General features: G+C 46.3%; 1 protein-coding gene across 1 annotated transcript in view; it reads left to right on the top strand.

Annotated features, from left to right (window-relative positions):
- Positions 1-25,367, top strand: part of Abcc12 (ATP binding cassette subfamily C member 12) — a 69,040-nt gene that overhangs the window by 9,791 nt on the left and 33,882 nt on the right. The window contains exons 2-12 of the mRNA XM_020155440.2: positions 1,497-1,665; positions 4,755-4,910; positions 7,443-7,590; positions 7,878-8,111; positions 9,423-9,596; positions 10,000-10,147; positions 13,271-13,419; positions 16,077-16,184; positions 18,115-18,390; positions 20,354-20,425; positions 23,478-23,602. Of these exons, the coding sequence (XP_020011029.2) occupies positions 1,547-1,665; positions 4,755-4,910; positions 7,443-7,590; positions 7,878-8,111; positions 9,423-9,596; positions 10,000-10,147; positions 13,271-13,419; positions 16,077-16,184; positions 18,115-18,390; positions 20,354-20,425; positions 23,478-23,602 (1,709 nt within the window). The 5' untranslated portion in view covers positions 1,497-1,546. The remainder of the gene's footprint in view (positions 1-1,496; positions 1,666-4,754; positions 4,911-7,442; positions 7,591-7,877; positions 8,112-9,422; positions 9,597-9,999; positions 10,148-13,270; positions 13,420-16,076; positions 16,185-18,114; positions 18,391-20,353; positions 20,426-23,477; positions 23,603-25,367) is intronic.

Raw genomic sequence — 25,367 nt, forward strand, 5'->3', positions numbered from 1 at the left:
CGAGATAGTAGCAGCAATGAGTACACAGATCCAGAGGCAGGAGGAACTGATGTTTTGCTCAGGGAGTGGTGAGACATTCAGCATGGCCAGAGCTCATGTTAGATGGTGCATACAGAGAGTGAGCAGAGGGTGCAGGCTTGCAACAAGTTTAGGGAGTTAGGCGCTTTCAGATTTCTGATTGAATTAGGAATCTAGAACTGCCTCTATGGTATTCATGTCAGTAATATTCACTGATTGAATGATTAGAGAGATTTGAAACAGGCCTACTGCCCATAAAACACGTACCCACTCTAGCTGACTATAGTGCTTTTGTTTTCACTTTGGAGGATTTGGTTTTTGTTTGTTTGTTTGTTTTTAGTAAAGTCACTTTAAATTTCAAATTCTGCTGTAAGAAAAAAAAAATTCCCATATTATTCCAGAGGAGTGTCTCTTGTAATATAAAGCAAGAAAGGGATTTGCAGGGTCATGGTAAAGGGAGGGACACTTAGTTTCCCTGTATCAGGACTGCCCCAGATAATATAGCGAGTGCATTTTGTGTACCTCTTAATCAAGTCCTTCCATTTTCCAGGCCTCTGTTCCCTCTTGCATATCATTAGGAATTTGTAAGTGATTCCATCTGAGGGTACTGCCAGCTCTTCATGAGTCTATCCTCCATTAACACCATGGTGGGAATTAGTTTACTCAGTGTTTTGAGCCCTAAAGACTTCCAGTATATGAAAGACTTCTGCGTATATGAAATAATATGATCTCTGATTGCATGTGACATAAACCAACTCAACACAGCTTAGGTAAAAGATGAGAGTTTATTTATAGGATAAGGGAGAGAGATGTCATGAATCTCTAAGGAAAGGACAGGGCTAGGTCTCTGAAAAGGACTTCAAAGGGTCATTTCTCCATGAATGGGGTTGGTTGGTTTGTGGACCAGACAGACACACAAAACATATTCTCTTAACCTGGGTTGTGGGTTTTCTCTGGAGGCCCTGGGCACAGAACAGGAGGAATACTGATCCAGATGAAGCTGGTCCTGAGGGGTGGCTATGTTGCAGTTCATTGGATACGCAGGTGGAGGGGGTGTAAGCTACGTAAGCTCGTGGAGGAAATCTAGAAGAATTAAGAGTGTGTGTCAAACCTTACTGTGGGCCACACTAAGAAGGCAAACCCATTTCCTCTGGGGATCATTTGCTGGCCTGGGACTCAGTCTCAGACATGAGCTGGCTCCAAACAGAAATCTCACAGTAGGCTTCTTTGCTCCCAGCTAACTCAACATGGGAACAGAAGAGGAATCAAATGTTCTTACTAAGAAGGAGGTCTCAGAGTGGAAGTAAGGGATGTGGTGGGACTGTGGCCACATTCCCTCCTAAACTTGGAAGACTGGTTAGTGAAACCAGGTCTGAGGAGTTAAAACAAGAGAACAGGTGTGGGTGCAATAGGGGATGTCATGTTCTCCTCCAGGTGCCCTCATTTCTCAGTAAGTCTTCTTCCTCTTTCTGACATAGAGTGAAAGTGTCCCAAGGACAAGAGCCCAGGGCTCCAGACTGCCATCAAGATGGTGGGTGAAGGCCCCTACCTAATCTCAGATCTGGACCGGCGAGGTCAGCGGAGATCCTTTGTGGAGAGATATGACCCCAGCTTAAAGACCATGATCCCAGTGCGACCCTACGCTAGGTGAGTCAGGTGGAGAATTGAAGGGGGAGTCAGGGCAGGACCTCTGGGAATAATTTCTAGCCCATCAGGAGAGTGGGCACTACCTCTGCTCCCCACGTGCTATTCTATATGCTTGTCTTTTTGTCCACCCACACATTCGTTCATTTATTGGCCACTGATTTGTTGCCTCTTCCTGTCCACTGGTGAGAGGCAGCCAATAGCTAAGGTTAAAGGAGGGCTTTCCACGTGCCAGGATCTGTCCAAATGCTTTCCAAGCATCTCATGTACTGTTCACAGCCACCTAGAAGTACTGCTACTATCTTTATCTGATAGGAGAGGAAACTAGGGCACAGAGAGGTTAAGTAATTTCCCTAAAATTCAGCAGGTAGCCTTTACCTTTTAACAAACTTCCTCAACATTTAACAGCTTAAAACAAATGCCACTTATTTAGCCTACAATTTTATGGGTGACCCATCAAATAAAGCAACTTCATCTGGCCTTGACCAGGCTTATTCATGTGTCTGCTGCTCAGCAAGGTGGCTGTGCTTCTTGGGGTTGACTGACTGTTGGCTGGGACAGTGGGGACAACTGGGCCACACAGTCACTCAGCCTCTTGCAGGCTAGCTCAGGCTTGATTACACAGGAAGGTGCTGGGCTTCCAAGTGAATGGATGGAGGCCTGAAGAGCTCTAGAGACATAGGACTCACAACTGGCTGCTTCTGGTGGTGCGTTCTGTTGGCCAAAGTGAAGTTGGAGTCAGCAGAGATTCAGAGTGTGGGGAAATAGCCCCCACCTCTTACTGGAAGAAGCTACTAGGTCACATTTCAAGGGGCTCGATACAGATGGGGAGAGACACTGGGGTCATTTTTGAGCTCCAGGATAGGAACTTAGACTGCCTGACTTCTAAGACTACATGCTTAACATAGCAGTAAATTACATTATCATATTCATTATTAACAGTAGCCTAACCATAACATAATAAAATGCAGCCTTTCCTTCATTAAAATGACCCTGTGGCTTGTTCTATGAACAACAGAAGGATAAATGGCATCTCTGTAGTGAGGTGACATTCCACTGCTCTCTCCCAGCATCTCTGGACCAAACATGTACATTTGAGTCCTGTAAGGTGAGAAGTGAAAGTTGAAAGGTGGGGGCATGGGCTATTGTCCTTAGCAGGGAAAACTCTAACTGTTCATTATGTTAGCTGAGTTTAAAATTGCTTTGTGGAGAGGCAATTCAGGGTAGTGACGATGAGACTCTGGAGTCAGTGAGCAGTGGGTCTGAATTCTTGTTCTCAGATCACTCTGTGCCTCCATGTTTTTGTCTATGAAATGGGGTCAGAATGTTACTCTGCTAACTCATCTGTCTGAGTCGTGAGGATTACATGAAAGCCATCTTATACGAAACTTTTGCTATGTGCTGGACATGTAGTACCTTGTTAATATTAGCTTAGGTTCTCTCAAAAGTCTCAGTCAAGGTCTTGGAAGCAGGTAGCTTATTTGGGAGGCGATCCCAAGAAGTGTGTGTGTGTGGGGGGCAGATTTAGAAAGAGTGAGGCAGGAAAGGAGGAATAGATAACATGGGTGTGTCACTGCTGTGGGCAAGTGGGATAGGACTCTGTTGGTTTTCCTGAGAAATGTCCAATTTTCCACCCAAAGGATGTGAGGTGAGGCATTCCTTCATGGGCTCTCATACTCCAATAATTAAGAATCTTCCTCTCCCCATGCATTAACCCTTTGCAATTCTGGGCTGTGCTTATTCTCCTGAGAAGGTCCTGAAACAGATGGTGGAAAGAGATGTGGCATAGATTTGACATGGGATGCTGCTAGCATGAGCGTGCAGGAAGCTGTCCCCCACAGTGGAGAGGTGGATGGATGCAAGTGTTCCTGTACAGCATCTGCTACAACAAAGAGCTCTTAAATCTGGAAAATAACAAACACTCAGTAATTGGTAGATCATACTCTGTGTCTTTGACTTTTATTCTTAGACGGTTTATGTTTCAAGAGCCAAACCAAGGTCTATTCTTCCTTCATTTCCTATTCCTGCTTTCCTCTTGCTTTTCTTCTTCCTCTTCCTTCTTTACTTCTTCCCCTTCTCATTCTTGTATCTTCCCACCTTCCTTTTCTTCAGCTTCCTTCTTCTCCCCTTCATGTCCATCCTCTGTTTTCTCCTCCTCCTCTTTTTCCTGCTTCCTTCTTTTTCTTTTTTCTTGTTTTTTTGGGGGAGTACTGAGGATTGTCTTATGCCTGCTAGGCATGTGCTCTACCACTTGAGCTATGCCCTCGACCTCTTTCTTTTCATCTTTCCTCTTCTTCCCTTCCTCCTTTCCTCTCCCTCTTTGCCTTCCTTATCTTCCTCCTTTTTCTGGCAAGTAATGTTTATGTAGCACTTTATATATGTTAATCCACTCAGCCCTCATACTAAACCAGGACTTGCCTCCAGCTCTTGCCCTCTTGGATATCTCACCCCACCCTAGCACACCCTGCTCTGGATCTTCCTTCCCCATGCTTCTTAAAGCAAAAGACATCAATCTAACCCTTCTAATGGTCAGCTAATGGATCACCTTTCCTCCTATATCAAATACAACAAGCACCTTCTTTTCTACAAGGTGGTCATGAGGTTCAGATATCAGTCAATGTTCAACGACTGGTTCATGGAAAAAATTTCCTTATGGTGTAGATACCACACCACAGTCAATTTCAAACTATCAATATGACATCACCAAACAGCAGGTTGGAAAGAGATCCACAGTGGCTCACCGTTCTAGGCTATTTCCACCATACAGATGATAAACAGATGCAAATAACTGTAAGAGAACAGATAATAGTAAAACAATTGGAAACGATGAGTTTTGAATATGATTACCTTTGCCATTAAGATAGTTATGTAAATTTATGTAACTTAATGTTGAATATTGGCTGTGTTTAGCAACTGACTTGCCAAAATTCCTGAAGAGTTAGCAATTGATTCTCATGAGCTAGCCTAAAGAGCTAATGAATGCAAGTCCCAGGTTCTGTGTGTGGCTGTGGTTGTTTTGTGGTTACAAATTCAAACCAGGGGCTCGGGGAAATGACCCAACACCTGAACATGAAGCATCTCACCATCTGTAGGCTGGCACCCAACCCCGTGGATGATGCAGGGCTGCTCTCCTTTGCCACATATTCCTGGCTCACACCTGTGATGATTAGAAGCTACAGGCACACATTGACTGTGGACACCCTGCCGCCATTGTCACCGTATGACTCATCTGACACCAATGCCAAAAGGTACCAGGATTCGCTTGTGTTGCCTGGGCGTGCGGAACCGACTAGCAAAAGGTTCTGTCAACTCTTTTCTGTCAACCCACTTCTCCCATGTGGAATTTGACACTTTCTCAGTGGCTGCTCCATACCAGTTGGCTGGACTGCCTCCAGTTCTGGAGGAGCTGAAGATTGGGAAGTGATGGTGGGGAGAGATGGCTCAGGAAAGCTACAGCCTGAGGCTCGGGACCATTGGGCTGTTTATAGGAGCACTACATCAGGACAATGGTGGCTGGGACCTCGCTTTCTCTCTGCTGGTGCGACCCTACCTGGGCTGCTGCATGTGGCTCTAGATGTCCTTCTGGCTCCTCTTTAAGAATTGTTACTGGATTTCTACATTACAAAATGTATTTAGGGTGAACCAAATGAAACTGCCCATAGCTGCCAATTTTAACTGGTGAAAATGAAACTGTCATTGGTTCAATCTAATTCACATACATTGTAAAAATTGTAAGCAGCAGAATTAAAGCAGTGGAAATATTTCTACCACATTCCTCTTTACCTCCCCAAAGGCAAACACCATTAATATGTAGATGTGGCCCCGCCCAGAATTTTTCTACTTGGATTAAACATACCCTGTCCTGCTATCTTCTGCAGAGAAATGCCTCTTCTGCCTCCCCACTCACAGGGTGTGCTTTTTACATTGAAAGAGAAAGTGGGGCACACTATACAGCTGTTGATGATAGCTCTTTTCAGTTGAAAGTTGATAAAGACCTGTCCATGTCTGCACAAAGACATCAGCTTCATTCTTCATAACAGCACATGGAACACTGTGGTCCTGATGACCTAGAATGCCTTAAACAAGGAGGAAGGTCTCAAAGCCCCTGCATTCATTTCTCCTGAAAGTTACCCTATCTTTGGCTACATGAGATAGAGTGCATGGCCTAGGCTGGGGTATATACTAAACGGTTGAGAATGGTAGCCATCATCTTGCAATCACTTTTCTAGAGGTGTGCTTCTCCTTCTCCTCAGCCCTACCTTGAAGAAATCCCAAACAGTGGTAATTTCTAGATCTATAGTCTAGAGAAAGCTGCCAAGAAGAGTTGAGAGAAAGGGCTAGGGTTAGGGTTAGGGTTTGGGTTGGGGTCTGCTGAGTATTGGATTTTCCTTTTAACTCTCTGGCCAGTATTTCTCCATCTGTTTTTATTGTTTCCTTCTATCTACCCAACACCAGCTTGTGTCCTCTTCTTTCCATGCTAGCCTCTGTTCCTAGTGGGTGAGATTTCACCCGCTCCAAGGTCTTAAATAACAAGCAATGCTGGCTACTGAATGACACGCCCACCTATAGTCCAGGCCTCTTCCAGATTCTGAACCCTCATCCCGATGTCAGACTGGATGGCGGCACTTGGATGCCTCTCAAGCATTTATACCTAAGCCTTCTTTGTGTGTGTGTGTGTGTGTGTGTGTGTGTGTTTGCTGGGAATGGAAGAACCTGGGGCCTTACACATGCTGAGGCCACATGCTGGGGCCAGCACATTCCTGGCAGTCATCCTCCAACTGACAATGCTCTCTTCTTCCTCTTTCCCTGCCTCTGCAAACTGCATTCACACAGTTGGTCAAGCCAAGAAACTGGGCTCCACCCTTGATCCCCCTTCTCCTTTCCTCCCACATCGAATCCATCTGCAAGTCCTTTGTTGCTCCCTGTCTACCTGTCTTTGAGTCCTCTGCCTCACCAGCTGCCTCTTACCTGGATGCCAGCAGTCTCCAACTGTGGTCCTTGGGTCTTGCCTGGTCTCCCCCATAATCCTTCACTCAGAGGCTAAGGGATCTTTCAGATATAAAAAAGGATCTTGTCACTTGTCACAACAGCCTAAAAGCCTGGAACAGCTCCCTTGTACTTGGCATGCAATCGAAGCTCCTTTCTGAGGCCTAAGAGGTCCTGAGAGATCTGACTCAGCCCCCTTCTCCGCACACCATATTCCTGTCACACTGGCCAATCAGGTCTTTGAAATGAACAGTCTTTTCGTTGTTGTTGTGGTACTGGGGCTCGAACTCAGGGCCTACACCTTGAGCCACTCCACCAGCCCTGTTTTGTGATGGGTTTTTTCAAGATAGAGTCTTGCAGACTATTTGCCTGTGCTGGCTTGGAACCATGATCCTCCTTATCTCTGTCTCCTAAGTAGCTAGGATTTCAGGCGTGAGCCACCAGCACCCTGCTAAAATGTACTATCTTTTTTTGCCCTTGAAGAAGACCTTTCTCTTGACTTCTCAGTCACCCTTATTTTCTTGTCAGAGCTGATGTTGTGGCCATAAAGCAGATGATAGAAAGGTCTGGAAAATGTCCCAGTACCACACATTAATACCGGCTTTTGTCTAGGCATTGTCTCCTGCTCCTCTCTTATCTCACCTGCTTGGAAGAGGAAGGAAGGAGAATGATTGCTGCTTGTCCTTCAGTCCCACTGCAGGGATAAGATCTGTGTCATGGCCTCTCGCAGGGATTTGTCCATCAGAGCTGCTTCAGGTAGCATTCCTTTCACTTTTCCTTTTTTTTCATTGCAGATTTCGCATCCTTTGGGATGAGGAGATAGAAAGGGCGGGTCCTGAGAAGGCCTCTCTGGGCCGAGTGGCCTGGAGATTCCAGAGGACGCGTGTTCTGATGGATGTCGTGGCCAACGTCCTGTGCATAGTCATGGCAGCTATAGGGCCAGTGAGTAGGGCTGGCCCTTTATCTGTCTTATCTCGCAGGTCTCCAGCTGGGCCAAGCAAGCCATTAGTTGCTTTCTCTACGAGCTGGTGGGTTTAGCACGTTGTCATTATCTTTGTGTTCCTTGGGGGTGAATTTTCATAAAGCTAATCCTTGTCGAGCACAGCAGCAGCCACTGAAATTAATTAAAAAGTTTGCCTTGTAAAGTCAGCTTGCTGACATTATGAGGCCTCCCAGTGCCAGCCTCCACCCACAGTGCCCTCTCCTCTCCCCACCGTGCTGTTTTACAGACAGTTCTCATTCACCACATCCTCAAGCACACCGAGAGTACCTCTGGGGAAGTCTTGGTTGGCATCGGCCTGTGCCTAGCCCTTTTTGCCACTGAGTTTACCAAAGTCCTCTTTTGGGCTCTTGCCTGGGCCATAAATTACCGCACAGCGATCCGGTTGAAGGTGGCGCTCTCCACCCTGGTTTTCGAAAACCTGGTGTCCTTCAAGACCTTGACACATGTTTCTGCTGGTGAGGTAAGCTTGTCCAGAGAAGTCTAGCTTTAGATACTTGTTCTTGTTCAAAAGCTCCCTCTCACTGGTCCATGCGCTGCCCATCATGTCCTACCTCCCTGCTAAGTGAGATGGTGGGGATCAAAAAGGGAGGAATTCAGAGAAAGGAGGCCCCTGTTCACGCTGGAGAAGTCCTCATTCCAGCTGGAACAGGGCTCACTGGTGACCTCACCCAGTCCCACTGATTGTCCATGAGGACACTGAGGCAGTATAAAACATGCTGTGGGCATTTAATAAAACTGATTGACTAGCTGGATGTAGTGGTTCACACCTGCAGTCTCAGCACTTAGAGGCTGAGGCAGGAGGATAGAGAGTTTGAGGTCAGTCTGGCCTACGTAGTGAGACCCTGCTCAAAAAAAATTGATTGATTGATGAGCCAATAATTTGAATTGTATGGTCTCTGGGTTGCCAAAGACACAATAAAACCCATGTCTTCTGTATTTCAGAGCTGACATTTCTTAAGCCCTTAATCCTTAGCAATAAAATCCTTGCTGCTTATTTAAAAAAATGTCCCTAGTCAAGGGAGCCCCAGGTGACATGAGGTAAGAGAAAGGACTTGCTAAGTTGCTCCTTCATTGTGTTCAAAGCATCCCACATCAATTATGATTAGATTCTGCACATAACAGGAAACCAAAAATAACAGAGGATTCAACAATATGTATTTATTTCACTCCATTTAAAGGGAGTATGGAAGAGGGCAGTCTTGGGGTGGTAGGGTACCTTGGGGTCCTCCTGTTTCTTCATCATTGTCCTAACATATGACTCCTCTAATGGCTCAGGATGGCTACTAGAAATCCAGCCATCCCAACCATGTTTCAGATGGTTGTTAGGAGGAAGGAGAGAAAAACAAGAGGAAAGTGTTTTCTAAGTTGAGTCAGCTACTTTTAAGAATTTATCCCCATGTTCCCATCCATACAGTCACACAGAGCCTTACCTCTCACAGTGGGCTGGCCACACTCCTCCCACAAAGGAGACCAGGAGATGCAGTCTGTTGCTGCCCTGAACAAAGCAGAGTTGTGTTAATCCAGAAGGGCTGATAGGTGCAGGGGAGACAACAAGCTGTCTGCAGCAGGTTTTAGCTATGTCCATTGCTCTACATCTTGCTTCTTTGGGATTCTCAGTGCTAAGGGACTGGCTTCTCCAAAGTCATGCCAGAATGAGACATCAAAATTCATCATGTTGGTGACCCTCCCTTTCCCAGGCATTTGGAAAGCCTGGGTTGAGGATACATCTGAGTGACCCTTCCCAAGCCTGAACCCATATGTTTCTTTGCAGGTGCTCAATGTACTATCAAGTGACAGCTATTCCTTGTTTGAAGCTGCTTTGTTTTGTCCCTTGCCAGCCACCATCCCAATCCTAATGGTCGTTTGTGCAGTGTACGCCTTTTTCATTCTGGGGTCCACAGCTTTCATTGGGATATCCGTGTATGTCATATTCATCCCGATCCAGGTAATGATGTGCCTGTGCAATTGGAGATCCTTTCATTTGGCTTTCACGGAATCAGAGAGAAGGCCCATTTCCAGGGTGTGTGCCTGAAGCCTGTGCCTGCTTGGAGCTCAGCTGGCACAGTGTGTTTTTTCAAGAACTTGAATTTGAATGCTCTGGGGAAGGGGACAGCTTCCTCAGTTTGCCAAAGTCCTTGCATTCAGGCAATTCATTCTATTACTCCCTGATTCCCAGTGGGTTCCCTCAGGCCACCTTAGCCACCACAACTCAAGGGAAGGACTCAACTAAGGGTCTCAGACAACTTTCCTTAGAACTTCTCTGGCACTTGCGCTCCAATCCCTGGATTTTTAGGCCAACTGCAACTCAGCAATTCTCCCTGAACACAGTGCTTGTACCTTGATTTCAGATGTTTATGGCAAAGCTCAATTCAGCTTTCCGAAGATCAGCAGTTTCCATGACAGACAAGCGAGTTCAGACAACAAATGAGTTTCTGACCTGCATCAAACTGATTAAAATGTATGCCTGGGAGAAATCTTTCACAAACACCATTCAAGGTAGGACAAGAGGCTGCTTAGAGAGCCACTTATGTTGTAGAATGTGCTCTTCTAAGGGATTCTTAAGGTTCCTGGGGCCAGTGTTGCAGAAGGGGGCTGAGGGGACCATCTGAGCTGCTCTGCAGGTCAAAGGATTTTTCCAAGGTTGATAGCAGTTTTATAACAGATTCAGACATCTGTTCTGATGAACCCAAGGGTGAAGACATATGGTTCGGTCTTCACTGGGACATATGGGTCCTAGTACTGACCAGGTGCCTTTCACAAAAATAATCTGCTAACACATTGGATTAGCAAAAAAGTAGGCTCAAGCTACCTGCTTGACTTAGAAGATGTCTACTCCCTCTCCTGCCCTGCACTTCCCCTTGTATGTCCTCATCTGCAGCAGCTCCATGTGTTTGGCTCACTGACTCAGTATTCCTTGAGCAAACCCAAGGATGCATCTATAGGTTTTTAAAGTTGATATGAAAACTATTTCAATCAAATACAAATGCAAATCTTAATTGCAGGGACATTTACATAATTGTCGACATGAACTCAGGTGGGTTGGTCGACTAATGGTCTGAATCATGGTTGCACTTGCTCTCTGGATCTATAGTGACAGCATGTAATTGGGGCTGAAGATGTATCTGCACTTGAGGGAGTGGCTTTAGAAAGCCTGCTTCTGCCAACCATGGTGGTGCACGCCTATGATCCCACACTTGGGAGGCTGAGCAGAAGGATCATGAGTTCAAGACCCTCCTTGGCTACTACATGGTAAGAACTTGTCTCAAAGAAAGAAAACCTGCTCCTGAGCTTGCTGAAAGAAAGGCCCCTGGCTGGGACACCAGTTGTCCTGCAGGACTTCACTAAAGACTCAGAAATCCTTCCCATACTCCAAGCTCAACTTAGTACAATTTAATTTGATATGATTCAATCTGACTTAATTCAACGTAACCCAACCCAGTGTAACTCAAGTCAGTTTTGTTCAGTAAATGTATATCAAATTTCTACTATGTGTAAAACTGCAGAAGCTGCACAAATGGTCAGGAAAAGGGAGGATGGATAAGTAACTCAAAGCTAGCCCTAAGTGTGTTGGGTCTGACTCCAGAATATACCCAGAATCCTCTGCTTCTCTCAGTCCCACTGAGAGAAGCCCAAGCCAGTCTCCTCTCGTGGACACTCCTGCTTTCCCCTCTCCCCACTGCAATCCATTATTTAAAATATTGTTGTTGTTTTTTGGCAGTGCTAAGATTTAAACTCAGAGCCTCATGCTTGCAAGGCAGGCACTCTACCACTTGAGCCACTCCTCGTTATTTAAAATATTAATTGGATCCTGCCTCTCCCCTGCTGGAGGCTTTTTAACGGCTTCTTATCATCCTTGGATTACTGAAATTTGGATCTTTCGAATGAAACCTAAATTCCTTTGTTTTCTTTCAGTTTGGACTGGAGTTTGAACTCAGGACCTTGTGCTTGTTTTTTTACCATTTGATCTGTCTGCCCTTCTACCCCCCAGCCCATTTTTACCTTAGTTATTTTTCAGATAGAGTCTCATGCTTTTTGCCTGGGGCCTCTCAGACCATCTAAGTAGCTGAGATTACAGACATTTACCACTATGTCTGACTTGTTTGTTGAGATAGGGTCTCACTAACTTTTTGACTGGACTGGCCTTGAACTATAGTCCTCTTGATCTCTGTGTCCTGAGCCTGTATCACCATGCCTGACCACCTTCTGTTTCTAGAGCAATATGTCTTACTTCTTGATGCCTCAGGAACTTTGCACTTGCTATTGCCCCTGCCTGGAATGCTCTTCTGCTAGATGTTCATGGTGGCTTTGCCTTGACTTTAGGTCTTCTCTCAATGTCACTGACTCAAAGAGGATTTCTGGACAAGTGTCCCAAACATGCCCGTACCATTGCTTCTTCGTCACTTCACCTTGACCATGTCTTTCAGATCACCCAACACTATTTGTAATCATGTTTGTTTATTTATTTCCCATCTCCGTCACTGGCAGAGGCCTGAGACCCCGTTTACTCCCATATTCCCTAGCACCTGACACAGCACCTGACACACAGTAGGCATTAGACTAAAATGTGCTGAAAGAGTGGACAGGTGAGCTAACCACTCTGTCATATAATGTGAGGGAGGTGCTACAGAGGAACTGAGAAGCTCCAGAGGGCTCAGGAATGGGGGGAAGCCCCCAGGTAGGAGCAAAGGTGATGGTGGGGGTGTGGGGTGCACCGGAGAAAGGGATGGCTGGGCAGTGGATAACTGAGCTTGGGGTCCAGCTCTGCCTTGTCACCTACAAGGCAAACAACCTGCAGAGGCTGTGCATCCTCCTGTCCAAAGGTCATTGCAATAGCTGCTCCCTTGTCAACCATGGTGACCAGGACCTAATGGGACAGTGTGTGGAGAGGGCAGCATGGACAGTGCGGCTGGCGTGTGTTCATATGGAAAGCTCTTGCAGATGAGGCTGGAATTGGCCTTGGGAACTGTAAACACCAGGGATCTAATTTGTGAGCAGGGATAAGTCCTGGGGACCTTGGGATTTAGGAAATGGTATGCTCCTCAGCTTTTGTGGCTGTTCTTGGGACAATGGCTCCAATTTAGCTGTCCTCAGGCCAGCCAATTCTGCTTGACTCCTACAGTATTTATAAACTTTTTTCCAACTGACTCCCAACATTTGAAAGTAGGGATGCAGCTCAGAAAAGTCCAGGTCTCAGGCTTCAGAACAGCAGAGGCCTGGTAACATCTGGCTTCCTGGCACTGAGCTACGGCTGCCCTGTTGGTCGAGGTCTGGGCTCCCCCTTCTGTTACATTCTACACTCTCCCTCTGGTCTCACCCTCCACACACTCCAGTCATTTATGGCCCCTGTGGGCATCTGAGTGTAGGACTCTTTACACATATGTAGAGAGAGTAGCCAGAGTGGACGGGACCTTGGAGGTCACCTGCTTATGGCAGCAACATGCTCGTACTGAGCTCCTAGTCTGTGCTGGGTTTGTACCCAGGGTTTCTTGAACTTTTACCTTTATACTCTGTGACAGGAGCCATTAACCCTCAGAAATGTCAGGCAGAAGACATACATTTCCTAATGCTGGTGCTTGGCATACAAACTCTGACCACCTCAGACTGTTTTCTATTTTTCAGATATAAGAAAGAGGGAAAGAAAAATACTGGAGAAAGCTGGATATGTCCAAAGTGGGAACTCAGCCCTGGCCCCCATTGTGTCCACCATAGCCATCGTGTCGACCTTCACCTGTCACATCCTCCTGAAACGCAAGCTCACCGCCCCAGTGGTAAGAACCACTTCTAGATCTGGTTGTTTTTGCTCCCCATCCCCAGCAAGGCCCAGGTGGGAAGTCTGTCCCACCTCTGTCCCACCCTGGCATCAGAACCTGCAACCATGATAGGCCAGATGATGCTAACATCTGACCCTGACTTTTTTTGTTTTTGGTGCTGGGGTTTGAACTCAGGAACTCACACTTGATAGGCAGATATTCTACCACCTGAGCCACTCTTCCAGCCTGTTTTTTGGCCTGGACTGGCCTCCTGATATCAACCTCCCAGTGGCTAGGATTACAGGTACCCCAACCTCTTTTTTATTTTTTTGTGGTACTGGAGTTTGAACTCAGGACCTATACCTTGAGCCACTCCACCAGCCCTTTTTTTTTTTTTTGTGATGTATTTTTTTGAGATAGGGTCCTGCAAACTAGTTGCCTGGGCTCATTGCGAACTGTGGTCCTGCTGATCTCTGCCTCCCAAGTAGCTAGGATTACAAGTGTGAGCCTGACTAAGGTACCCCAACTTTTAAACAAGCACTTGGGCTGCCAAGGAGCCCCCTTTATGAGTCGTCCCTGTCTATGGCAGGCGTGGTGGTACTTAATATTTGAGGATAATTTTATACTTGAGGAAAAACCGAAACCGAAGGAGAACTTGGCTGTTTTGTCCAGATACTGTGCACTGTAAACAGGCGAACTTGAGGCCATTCTCTCAGTGGGCAGAATTGGATGGAGGTTGGAAGAGGCAGGGTGGGGTCCAGGTCTGCCCTGTTTAAATCCTGACTCCACTACTTCCTAGCTATGACTTGTGGCAAATCACGGAATTTGGTCCTGGTTTTATTGGTTTTATTGCCTGCTAACGTGCTTGTGAGGACTGAATGAATAACTTTAGGTAAAGCAGGTGGAACTGCTAAGTGGAACTGGTCGCTAAGTGCTGGGTCAGCGTTTGCTGTGCTTGCTAGCCCAATTCTCACCTAGGCCAGATGGGTGTGAGTTGTGAACCTGAGAAATTGGGGTGAATGTGAGAGCTACCTGCTTTACAAGGGACCTGAGAATTCAAAGTAAAGAAACACTGAGCTGCAGGGAAAATGGCCCTAACCTGATGTCAATAAGATATTAAACCAAGTGTCTGCAGCACAAGTAGCTATAGGAAAATTGAGAGAGGAGGGGCAGGCAGGGGTGGTGAGAGAGAAGCAAGTATCTCAGCTTACAAAGGAAGCATGTACCCCAAATGAGGGATCTTAGGGGAAGGGAAGGGTCATGTTTGAGCAGGCAGGATGCTCTGACCATCACTGGGGCTGTTAGTTCCATTACTGCCCTCTGGTTTTGTGTGTTTTTGTTTTTCCAGGTTCTGCAGCAAGTAATAACTCACGCCCAGGCTACTGTCACACACTCTAGGGCTTTGAACCCAAAGCCAGAACAAATGGCAATCATGCACCAAAGCCCAATGGTTATGGCTTCTTTGCATGAGCACAAACAACAGTACATCAAGCAAATCAATTTGAAACAAAATTACATGCATGTAGTTAATATTTTCCAGTGTGATGTTGTAGAAGAAAGCTAGAGTCAAATCAAATCCTGTGAATGCAAAGCTCTTATTTCTTAGGCTCAGAATCCCTTGCATTTAGCTTCTCTGCCAAGGCCTCATCAGTAAGAGGTCAGTCCTGAGGGGCTTGGTCATGGCAGGCAGCCAGGTGTTTTGTCTACCAAGGCCTGGGTGTCCTCAGTCAAGGTGGTGTTTTGGGATCTGAGAGAGTTGGGTTCTCTGTGGGGATGTATTTAGGCCCAGATGTGATAGGAACATCCTTCATCATCCTCTTAGTAAAGTAACTAGAATTAGTTGAAGCCTGAGGCCCTGCCCATGGGTCCCGCTCAACAGCAGGTGGGATCTCTCAGGATTTGTGGTAGGCAGTTATTAATTTCTTAGAGAGGTGGCTAGAGAGCAGCTGCTAATTACAAGTTGGACACATGAGATGAAATCTGAGCGATGAGATCATGCATCCAGGTTACTGGTAGAAGGGTGGAAACTTGTCTTCATTAAGCATCTCCGGTGTTAGCCACCTCCTACACAGAGCTCAGTGAGAAGGACTCCAGTGAAGACAGGAGGTGGCTTTTGGGGTGCTCTGATGCTGAGCATGGGAGGCAGGATATAGAGACCAGGTTCTGGGAGCTGGAGAGCTGGAGGTCACTCTAGCAGCTAGCAGGGTGAACTGAACGGTCCTTCCAGGCAGCCACCTTCTCCATTCCTGGGGTTTTGCGTGTGTGAAAAAGGAGACTTTCACCCTGAGCAGCTGAGAGCATGGTATGACCTGGGAGAATCTGCAGAAGTTTGAGTGAATGGTATAAGTTTGAATGAAGATGTGATAGGGAGGGATATTTCCAAAGGCATTCAGTGAAGGGCTTTGCCTCACATCTTCTTCCCTCTGGATCACAGAGACAGGGGGATGTACTTCCCACCATTTCAGTGAAAATCAAAAGGCAAAATAGATTAAGAAGTCACTGCCCTGAATTTGCCAAAGAATGGTTTTTGAGCCATGAAATGAAAAATGTTCTTCTGTGAATTTCAACTGTTCTGCTGTTCCTTACGTCAGTAAGTTTATCCCCCGTGGACAGGATGGTTTAGAGCTAAGGCCACTTCCTATCCTAAATGCTCATACCTCTCTTTTGTTCTTCAGGCATTTAGTGTCATTGCCATGTTTAATGTAATGAAGTTTTCAATTGCAATCTTGCCTTTCTCGGTCAAAGCAGTGGCTGAAGCCAGAGTCTCTCTAAGGAGAATGAAGGTATAACTAACACTGGGTGAGTAGGGAAGAGGGATTTCATTTGAGGGTGGGAAAATCCCCAAATTCCCGGGGTGCTCTACCAATGCAGTGGACAAGTCACTTGTTGGATTGACATTGGGAAAAGAGTATCCATTCAGAGTTGGAGCAGTGAATGTGCATGGAGGGGAGCTGTCAGAGTTTTGTAGGTGGCCTGCCCTTGTAGAAAACACAAGATGGTGTCTCTGTACATGGAGATGATGTTCCTGAACTCTGTTCTTCATCAGAGCCATAAATCTTAAGTTGTTTCCACAGTGGGGGTGAGCTTGCCCTGAGCAATTCACTTTTACCTTGCTTATCCTCTGCTGGGTGTGGTGATGGGGTGCCTTGTCATTGTCACCAATTAGTCACTTTACTCATCCATTAAAGAATTACTAAGTGTCTCCTGTATCTAAGACATGTGAGAGATGCAAATATAAGAGAGTCTTTATTTCTAAGAGTATGTCATTCTGGCATAGGACCAGGTACCCTAGTAATTTATGTACATGGTACAGACAAGAAGGGCAGATAAAGTGGTCTTGCAGTTCAGGTGAGGAAAGGAAACTGAAGGGCTTTTTAGTGAAGAAGACATCCTTTCAGACATCCGTGAAATGACTGGGTGGTCTTATTCACCGTGACCAGAAACCTGGAAGCCATCTCAAATATCCTTGATTCCTGGGCCCCTTGTCTTACTTTCCACATCCAGCCAATCTAGAACCCTGCTGAGTCACCTTCTGGTCACCATGTGGCCTCAGTTTTAACAGGCGCCATTGTAAGATTTGATTGGAATATGCCCTCTTAACCACTTTTTGAGCGCAACACAAGAATCACCACCATCACGTTCATCGTATATTTTGTGATTTCAGAAACAAAAGTCCAAAGGTGCTTCTCAGACTAGCAGAAGGGTGTTTTTTGAACCCCCAACTTCTACTCTGTCACTATCACCATCACCTTTATTCAGAAACCCCATAATTTTGAACCTGAACTATCGTAGTGATTTATAAACCAAGCCTCCTTTTCCAACATTGTCCTCCTCAAATCCATATTGCACTTAGCCCCTAGAGTGCTACTAAAATCTTTGTAGGATGACTGGTTTACCTGCTCCAAATACTTGAATCCTAGTCCCCCCCCACCCATCCTGAACTCAAGCTTTCCATCAGTGGGTCCTCGGCTTTGTTTCACTTTGCTTCCCATCCCCTTCCTCCTTGAGCTCTGGGACCCAGTAGTGCTGCATCACTTATTTCATGCCTCCCACACCCCAACAAGCCAGGCTTTTGTCTGATTCCCTGTCTTTACCTATGCTGTGTCCTGCACTCAAATATCCTCGTTCTATCCCCGCTCCTTCATCTTTGATTGACACTCAGCGCAGCTGAGGTACCAACTACATGGACCTTCAGGATGAGGAACCCAAAGTTCCTTCACTGGCAACTACAGTTCTTTGTCCTTGTCACATTTCACTGACAAGTCCTATGCATGTTCCCATTTACTTCCAGACAAATCTTTTCAAAGCAAGAGTGATGCTATTTACCCCATAGCCTGGCTTGATGACCACTTGGCAATGTTTTGTTGAACTGAGCTGAGTGGGGATCTGGGAAGTAGACAGAGCAGAGACTGAGCACATGCCCTTGGTTCCATTTGCTTCAGAGTCAAGCAGTGAAGAGCAAGCATCATGAAAAAACTGACTAAGACTGACTTTCTTGGGCACAAGGGTAGCATTCTCAAATATGGGAGACTCAGTTAAGAGGCATCCGTCCCAGGTAGTAGCCTAGTGGAATGAGAAGACTATTTCTGCTGCAGCTTCTCCAGGGAATAGCTTCTGGGTAGTCCTGGATGTCCTAAGTAGAATGGATTTGGGATCATTAGAAGATACAGTTAGGTAATGTCTGCCCACTTAATTTTGTCTCTTTAATCTTAGAAAATTCTCATAGCTAAAAAACCCCCATCTTACATCACCCAACCAGAAGACCCAGATACTATGTTGCTTTTGGCAAATGCTACTTTGACATGGGAGCAAGGAGCCTACAGGAAAAGTGACCCAAAGAAAGTGCAGAACCAGAAAAGGCACTTTTTCAAGAAACAGAAGCTGGACATACACAGTGGGCATTGTCCATCAGCCCAGGGATCTACCCCAGAGGAGCAAAGTGGCAGCCCCAAATCAGTTCTGCACAATATAAACTTTGCCGTGAGAAAGGTGGGTATATTATATGAGGTTTCTATTACTATACTACAGTGAGAAACCCAAGACAATTAACTAATAAAGAGAAAAGATTTATTTTGGCATAAATTCTGGAGGTTCCAGTCCAGATCAGTTGCCTAATGGCTGTGGCCTCTCACAGGTAGAACATCATAACAGGGAGCTTGGAGCAGAGGAAATCACTTACATTGTGTGCCAGGAAACAGAAAAAGAAGAGGTTTGAGTCCCAAAAATCTCTTTGAGGGCACGCCTCCAATGACCAAAAACCCACAAAATAAAACAACCCTCCTCCCCCAAAAGCCAAAAGAATAAAGCCAAAGGGTGTAGGCTCCATGGGGTTTCTACTGGAGACAAGGATGGATCTAGAAGGCTTTGATCTGGTTACAAGAAATGGCCAGGACTCAAGGGACAGCGAAGTATACAGAGAAGCTGGACCTAAAGTCTCCAAGATGTCCCAGTCCCTCAAGGTCTTTATAGAGGAATTAAAAAGGATCAGTTTCACATACCTGCAGCTTCAGTGATACTGTGGACCTGTGAAGGACCTGCCCTGATGACGGTTTTCTCACCAATGGTTAGCACAGTGCCTGGCATGCAGTAAAGATTTGTCAAAGGAGCTATTGATGACAGGTGGCAACCCACATGTGCTGGCCATATCTGGCACCATGTTGAGCATTTTTGCTCTGAGGAATTGCAGGGAGCAAGTCTACATGAGAATGTTCCAGAATGGCCCACAAGCACTATCTGCTTGAACGCAGCAGGGGTGCACTCCCTCCTCAGAGTCTCCACATGGACTGTCCCTCTGTCCTTACCCCACCTCCCACAGGTCTTACTTCAGTGTCACCTGAAGTGACGCCTGTAGATACTGCCCATGGCCCATGTGTCTTGGTGTGCTCTGGCCATCTTCCAAGGCCAGATCTGCATCTGGGCCCGAGAGCTCTTTCCCCTACCCCCAGAGTGCTAAGATTTGACAGAGGAGGGAACAGCCCTCCCGCAGTGACAGCTAAGGTGTTTATATAAAATCACGCTCAGTTTCACAATGCTTCCTTCACTATGGAGCTTCATTTGCCTCCCATATCATCTCATGGGTTCCTTCCCTTTCCTGTATCTCTTCCCATCTTCCCTCCTGGTGCTACTTGCACATCCCAAACAAGCTGCTTTCACTTAAATCCTTGATTATGCTCAGTTTGTGGGAGGATTCAAGCTAATGTTCATCTCTTCCCAGGATGGTTTTCCTTGTGTTCCTACCTCTATCACTCCCTGTCGCTCCCTGGCTTTACTTTTCTCTGTACTTGATTTACTTCTCTTGTTTCTTCCCCAACTAAAACCTAAGCTCTATGGGGGAGACACACAAATTCATCTGTCGTATTCCTTGCTGTATTGTATTACTACTGGTGTTCAGAACAATGCACTCCATAACAATTTGATGGCAGGATTAACAAATTTGTAGCTGTAAGTGTAATCTGTGAGCCAACATGTTGAAGTAGAGAACTGCTCAGCATTTTAAAATTGAGCCGTTATGATGGAGGAATTCATAAAAAGGTTACTTTTGAAAAGCAACTATCTCTCCACACTTCAAAGGTTACTCATGTTCCCCTGGGCTGTCTTCCTTCTAGACTTGCTTTCCTGGAGTCTGAGTGTAGGATGAACCTCAGGTCCAAGGCCTGTTTCCCCCAGACCTGCCCCTGATTGTTTTCATCAGCGCCTGCACACGGTTTTAGAAGCCCTCTGGTGCTCTGCTGTGCTGTGCCAGGGATAGCATGTAATTAAGACTTACATCCCTGCATCCTCCCAGGCTGTGTGTAGTGGTGCTGGGGTGTGAGGCTTCAGCTGCCACCTCCTAGTGGCAATAGTCCCTTGTCCCCACATGGCTAGGTCAGCATAGTCCAGGAACGACACCTTTGGCCCAAGACCTTCTGAGAACTTGGGAGGGTGATTGTGCCTTCTTTCTGCTCTCTGATAGGGGAAGGTCCTGGGAATATGTGGGAACGTTGGAAGTGGAAAGAGCTCCCTCATCGCAGCTCTGCTAGGACAGGTAAGCAGCATGGCGAGCATGGGAAGGTGGCCCAGGGACACAGCGATGAAATGGTTCCCTTCTGCAGAGTTTGGAGACTTTGGGGCTGCAGAACAGTGGACAACTGATGGCTTTGGTTGCACTGGGCACTTTACACACGGTTAATGATGCTTTTTGGGAGGTTGGCCTGCCTGGCAGCTCTGTGCCCTTTGGCTAGACAAGGGCTAGGCTTTTCACACACTCATGGCTTTGCCTGGAGGCCATATGTTAGATGGTAAGGGCTTCCTTCCCTGAAGCTCTGTCTTGGTCAAAGGAAAAGATAAATCATTACACTCATAGTTTTTCCCATGATTGGGGCTGTCATGGTTTAGAAAAGCCAGCATGGCAGCGTGGTGGAAAAGGAAGGAGCTTAGGTGGACTTCTGGTGACTTTTGGTGTATTTGCCCTCATTTATCTCCACAGCCCCCATATGTGCTCCAGTGTCTGCCCAGAGCAGATGCTCCACCAAACCTGCCCCAATGAAGGAGTGTTGGATGAGTGCATGGACTAAAGCAGCCATGTGCCCCAACAGCTCTGCAAACCTTGCATAGGAAGAGAGAGGGGGCTGGTTCTCTGCTGCTTCTAGCTTTGGGATGCCAGGGCAAATGGTGAGGCCACTTACTGTATTTGAAGGTGGTCTCTATGATGTCAGGGTTTTAAAGTTGCATCTTAAATGAATGAGAAACTTTCTGGGGGAAAACTTAAGTCCTCCTTCCTACTTTGCTGTTCCTAAAGAACAGCTGGGATTGCCTATGGACAGAAGAACTTGGGGTGCCTCTAAAGAAATGAGGACACCAGGCTCAGTAGAGCCCCCACCACAATGGGGTGTGTGTGTGTGTGTGTGTGTGTGTGTGTGTGTGTGTGATAAACACCAACAAGAGTAACTTCTTTGGGCCTTACTTGACTATCTGTAGAAAGAGTAACTGCCTCTTGCCTGCCTGGAGGTAGAGGTGGGGGCTATATGGGATTGGGAGACCACCATGCTCTGGGATTCAGTGCGTACTTCTGTGATGATCCTGTGGTTGGTGGTCATGTTGGAGGTGACCCAGCCCAATTCTCCTGACACACAGGAGGCTGAGAAGGCAATGTGACCATGCTCAGATACTTCTCAGCCTATTCCCTCTTTGGAGTGTTCTGATGTTTATTGGAATGAAATTTGCTCCCTTTTATTTTCTATCCTTCTACTGTGGAACTTCTCACAGAAGACAGAAGTTCACCCATGGGACAGGTGGGATCAGGCCCCTCACCCTGTTGGGGGGGAGGCAGGGTGGTATGGTGGTTAAGCCAAGGGGCTCCTGACTGCCTTGTTCACCACATGATTCAGACACATGCTTGCTGTCTAACCTCTGGCAAAGAAGTGAACTTCTCTGAGCCTTGTTTTTCTCATCTATAAAATGAGGCTAAGGATAGCCATAGTGAGGATTAAATGAGGTAATGCATGTAATAGTAGTGGTAGGATAATCCCAAGGCCAATTGTGGTGACAGGCATCTCACACACCTAACACAGTGCCTGAAATGTACCAGTACCTGTTATCTACTACTACTATTATTATGGTCATTTTTTAAATGTCATTGTCTCTTCTCCCAGTATAGTTCAGTGAGAAACTGAAGTGGCACCACATCCTTTGACAGCCTTTGCTGCCCTCCTCTCTGTCCTCAGCCTTGCTGCTGCCCTGGGAGCATCAGCCCTGAGCACCCTGCACAATGACTGTGTACTTGGGCACATACTGGAGCCCATGCATGCTCTTTTTTTTTAAATTAGCATACAGTAACAGTATAGGGGATTTCATTGTGATAATTCCACAGATGTGCATGCTTTTTAATTGGATTGCTCAATTTTTAAGTTTTATTTTTGAATTATGATACATTAATAACAGGAGGGAATTTCATTATGATAATTCCCTACATTTGTACATTATGCCTTTAGCAATTCACCCCCTCAATTATATTTCCATTCCCTGGCTCCCTTCCTCCCCTTTTCAAGCAGTGTTTGGTGGGTTTCATTATGCTGTCTTCATATGTATATATGCAACATACTTCAGTCCTCTTTACCCCTCACAATCCTTTCATTTCTCCCTTCCTCCTGCTGTTGACCCCACAGACAGTCCCCCCATATACATTCGAGTCCTGTTATTGTTATCATTATTGTCATTGTCATTTTAGCTCCAGATTCCACAAATGTGGATTTGTGGGTATGGGTGGCTCAGGCCTGTAATCCTAGCTACTCAGGAGGCAGAGATCAGGAGGATCATGAGTTGAAGCCACCCGAGGCAAATAGTTTGTGAGATCCTATCTCAAAAAAAACCCAATACAAAAAGAGGCTGTTAGAGTGGCTCAAGTGGTAGAGCATCTGCCTAGCAAGCGTGAAGTCCTGAGTTCTTTTAGGCCCAGTACTGCCAAATAGAAAAGAGAAGGAAGGGAGGAAGGGAGGGAGGGAGGAAGGAAGGAAGGGAGAAAGGAAGGAAGGAAGGGAGGGAGGGAAGGAGGAAGGGAAGGAAGAGGAGAAGGAAGGAAGAGAAAGAAGGGGAAAGAAAGAAAAGATCCCAAAGTTCCACATGAAACTGGATTTTCCACTCCTCTTGAAAAACCAGAAACTCTGACCTCACCAGGCCTGCATCTTTGCATAGGCCCACCATGTCACTATCCATGAGTAGTGCCCTGCTTCTGGGAATGTGGCTAGGGAGAGTTGGACCTGGAGGTAAGGGAGACTCTTGGGCCTCGATCAGTCTGCTCATGGGCTCTTGCTGTAGTTGCCATGGGTAATATGTGTGACTAGGGCTCTCCAAGTGGCAGCAGGACAACCCTCCTCCCCCCTCCCCACACTACCTCTTTGCTAACATTCTCTTCCTGGTACCACTCAGGTGTTTGACTTTGAGACCCTGGTCGCACAGTTGGGTTCTCCATGATGCATCCTGTGGACCCTCTTGCACCTGCATGACCAATGGTTGTGGAATAAGTGGATGTCAGGGTGCCAAGGCACTGGGAAAAGACATGGAGGTTGGCTTCTGAGGCTTCTCTGCCATTGTCACTCCAGATGCAGTTGCAGAAAGGGATTGTGGCAGTCAAAGGACCTTTGGCCTATGTTTCACAGCAAGCATGGATCTTTCATGGAAACGTGAGAGAAAACATATTATTTGGAGAAAAGTACAATCACCAAAGGTAAAATTAACTTTTAAATCATGAGGCTCTGTTGTATTTGGTATGCCTGTCACAGATGCTGACACCATTGGTAATGATTGCTAAGTGGATTCTTTAATGAGTTCTAATGAAACATTCATCGATCCACATGGGCACTGGTTTTTCTGCTCCTGACCTAAGAGTTCAGGAGGGGCACCTTCTGCAGACCTGTGAACACACACTGAGAAGAGGATGCAATTGACACTTCATTCTCAGGGCAGAGCACCATATGTTCTGAGGTTCTCTGTAACACAGCATATGTTGTCTGACGGGAGAAAAATGAATCTGGTAATTTTGCTTTAGGCTGACTAACCAAAACTTTGCTTGAAAACGTGAGCAGAAGACATGGAATTAATCAACCATTACATTGTCACTTCACATCAGTGCCATCAGGATATATTGCTGTAGGTGTCCTCAAAATGATCTACTGCAATAAAAGCAAAGTTCCAGTTATAATTATTCATACCCTGTGGCCATTATGGTAAGTTCTGGAAAGTAATGGCTTCTTAGCATTCCTTGTCAACTTTGATGTACTGCCACGGGCATCCTTTCATTAGAGTCCCATAACCACTTGTTTAGGAGAGATCCCGGCATTAGATCCCCATTTTATTAGATTTATTAGATTCCCATTTCAGATGAGGAAGCTGAAGTTGAGAGGTGAGTTGACTTGCTCAAGGTCAAAACTATTAAATGGTAGATTTGTGTCTTGGAGCTGCCTGGTGGTTGGGGCACTCAGACCTTCTCCAAGCATCACAGTGCTGAAAGTGAAGAAACAGAGTTGGTTGTTGGAATCTGGCTTTGGTTTAAACTTCCTTGTCTTATTGTTTGAAACTACAAAGTTTGTAGGTTGTATCAGAATACTGCTGGCTAGCATTGGCCAGCATGTGTACTCCAGCAAGAGCCATGTTACCTTCCTTCCTCCTTCCTGTAACCAGAAGGCTCAAGTGTGGCAGGAAGGCCTGACCAGAATGATAGTCTTAGCACCAGTGAAAGTGTTCCACTCCAGTCTCCTGACTCTGGCCTTCACGTAACTAGGCCTCTCCCATCCCCACCTGGAGTGCTTTTTTTCCATAGAAGCAGGCTGGAAGGATACTTCCTTAATTAATAATATGAAAGTTCAGAGGGCAAATATTTACCAAATACCTGCAGTGTGCAGGACACCATGGGGACACACAGAAGGCTCAGTGAATCTTTGCTTCCAAGGTTCTGAAGTCTGAAGGGGCTGTGAAAGGTACAGAGAAAGGGCAGTGATCTGCTGAATGGATTTGACATTGGGTGATGTTGAGGAAGAAAAGAGAGGTCAAAAGGCCCAAGAGCTAGGGTCAAACTCCTGCTTAGTCTCTCTCCCCTTTAGGCAGTGTGCTCTGTGCCTCAGTGTTCTTGGTTGTCCTAGGAGGAGAAGCCTATTGTCACCAACCTGGTAAGAGACATGGGTGAAGAGAGTGGCTTTCAGGAGCAGAACGGGCTCAGTAGATGCCAGGTTGGCATTTGTGGTCACCCCAAGCTGTTGCTGTCAGGCTCCACCACACACATCCTCTCTCTATTCAGGTCATGTATCCTCCTGGAAGTCATCCACAGTAACTTCAGCCCACATGGTTGACCCCCTTTTCTGACTTGAGGAGCAGCATCCACAATTGGCACCCCTATGTTTTCCTCCAGGTTTTCATGACACTGATGTCACCTTCTCTGTATGACAGGAACCCTGAAAGAGATGGGGCCAACCCCAAGTCAACTCTGTGTCAGGTCG

This window comes from Castor canadensis, chromosome 15, assembly GCF_047511655.1.
Source record: "Castor canadensis chromosome 15, mCasCan1.hap1v2, whole genome shotgun sequence".
NCBI classification, from domain to species: domain Eukaryota; kingdom Metazoa; phylum Chordata; class Mammalia; order Rodentia; family Castoridae; genus Castor; species Castor canadensis.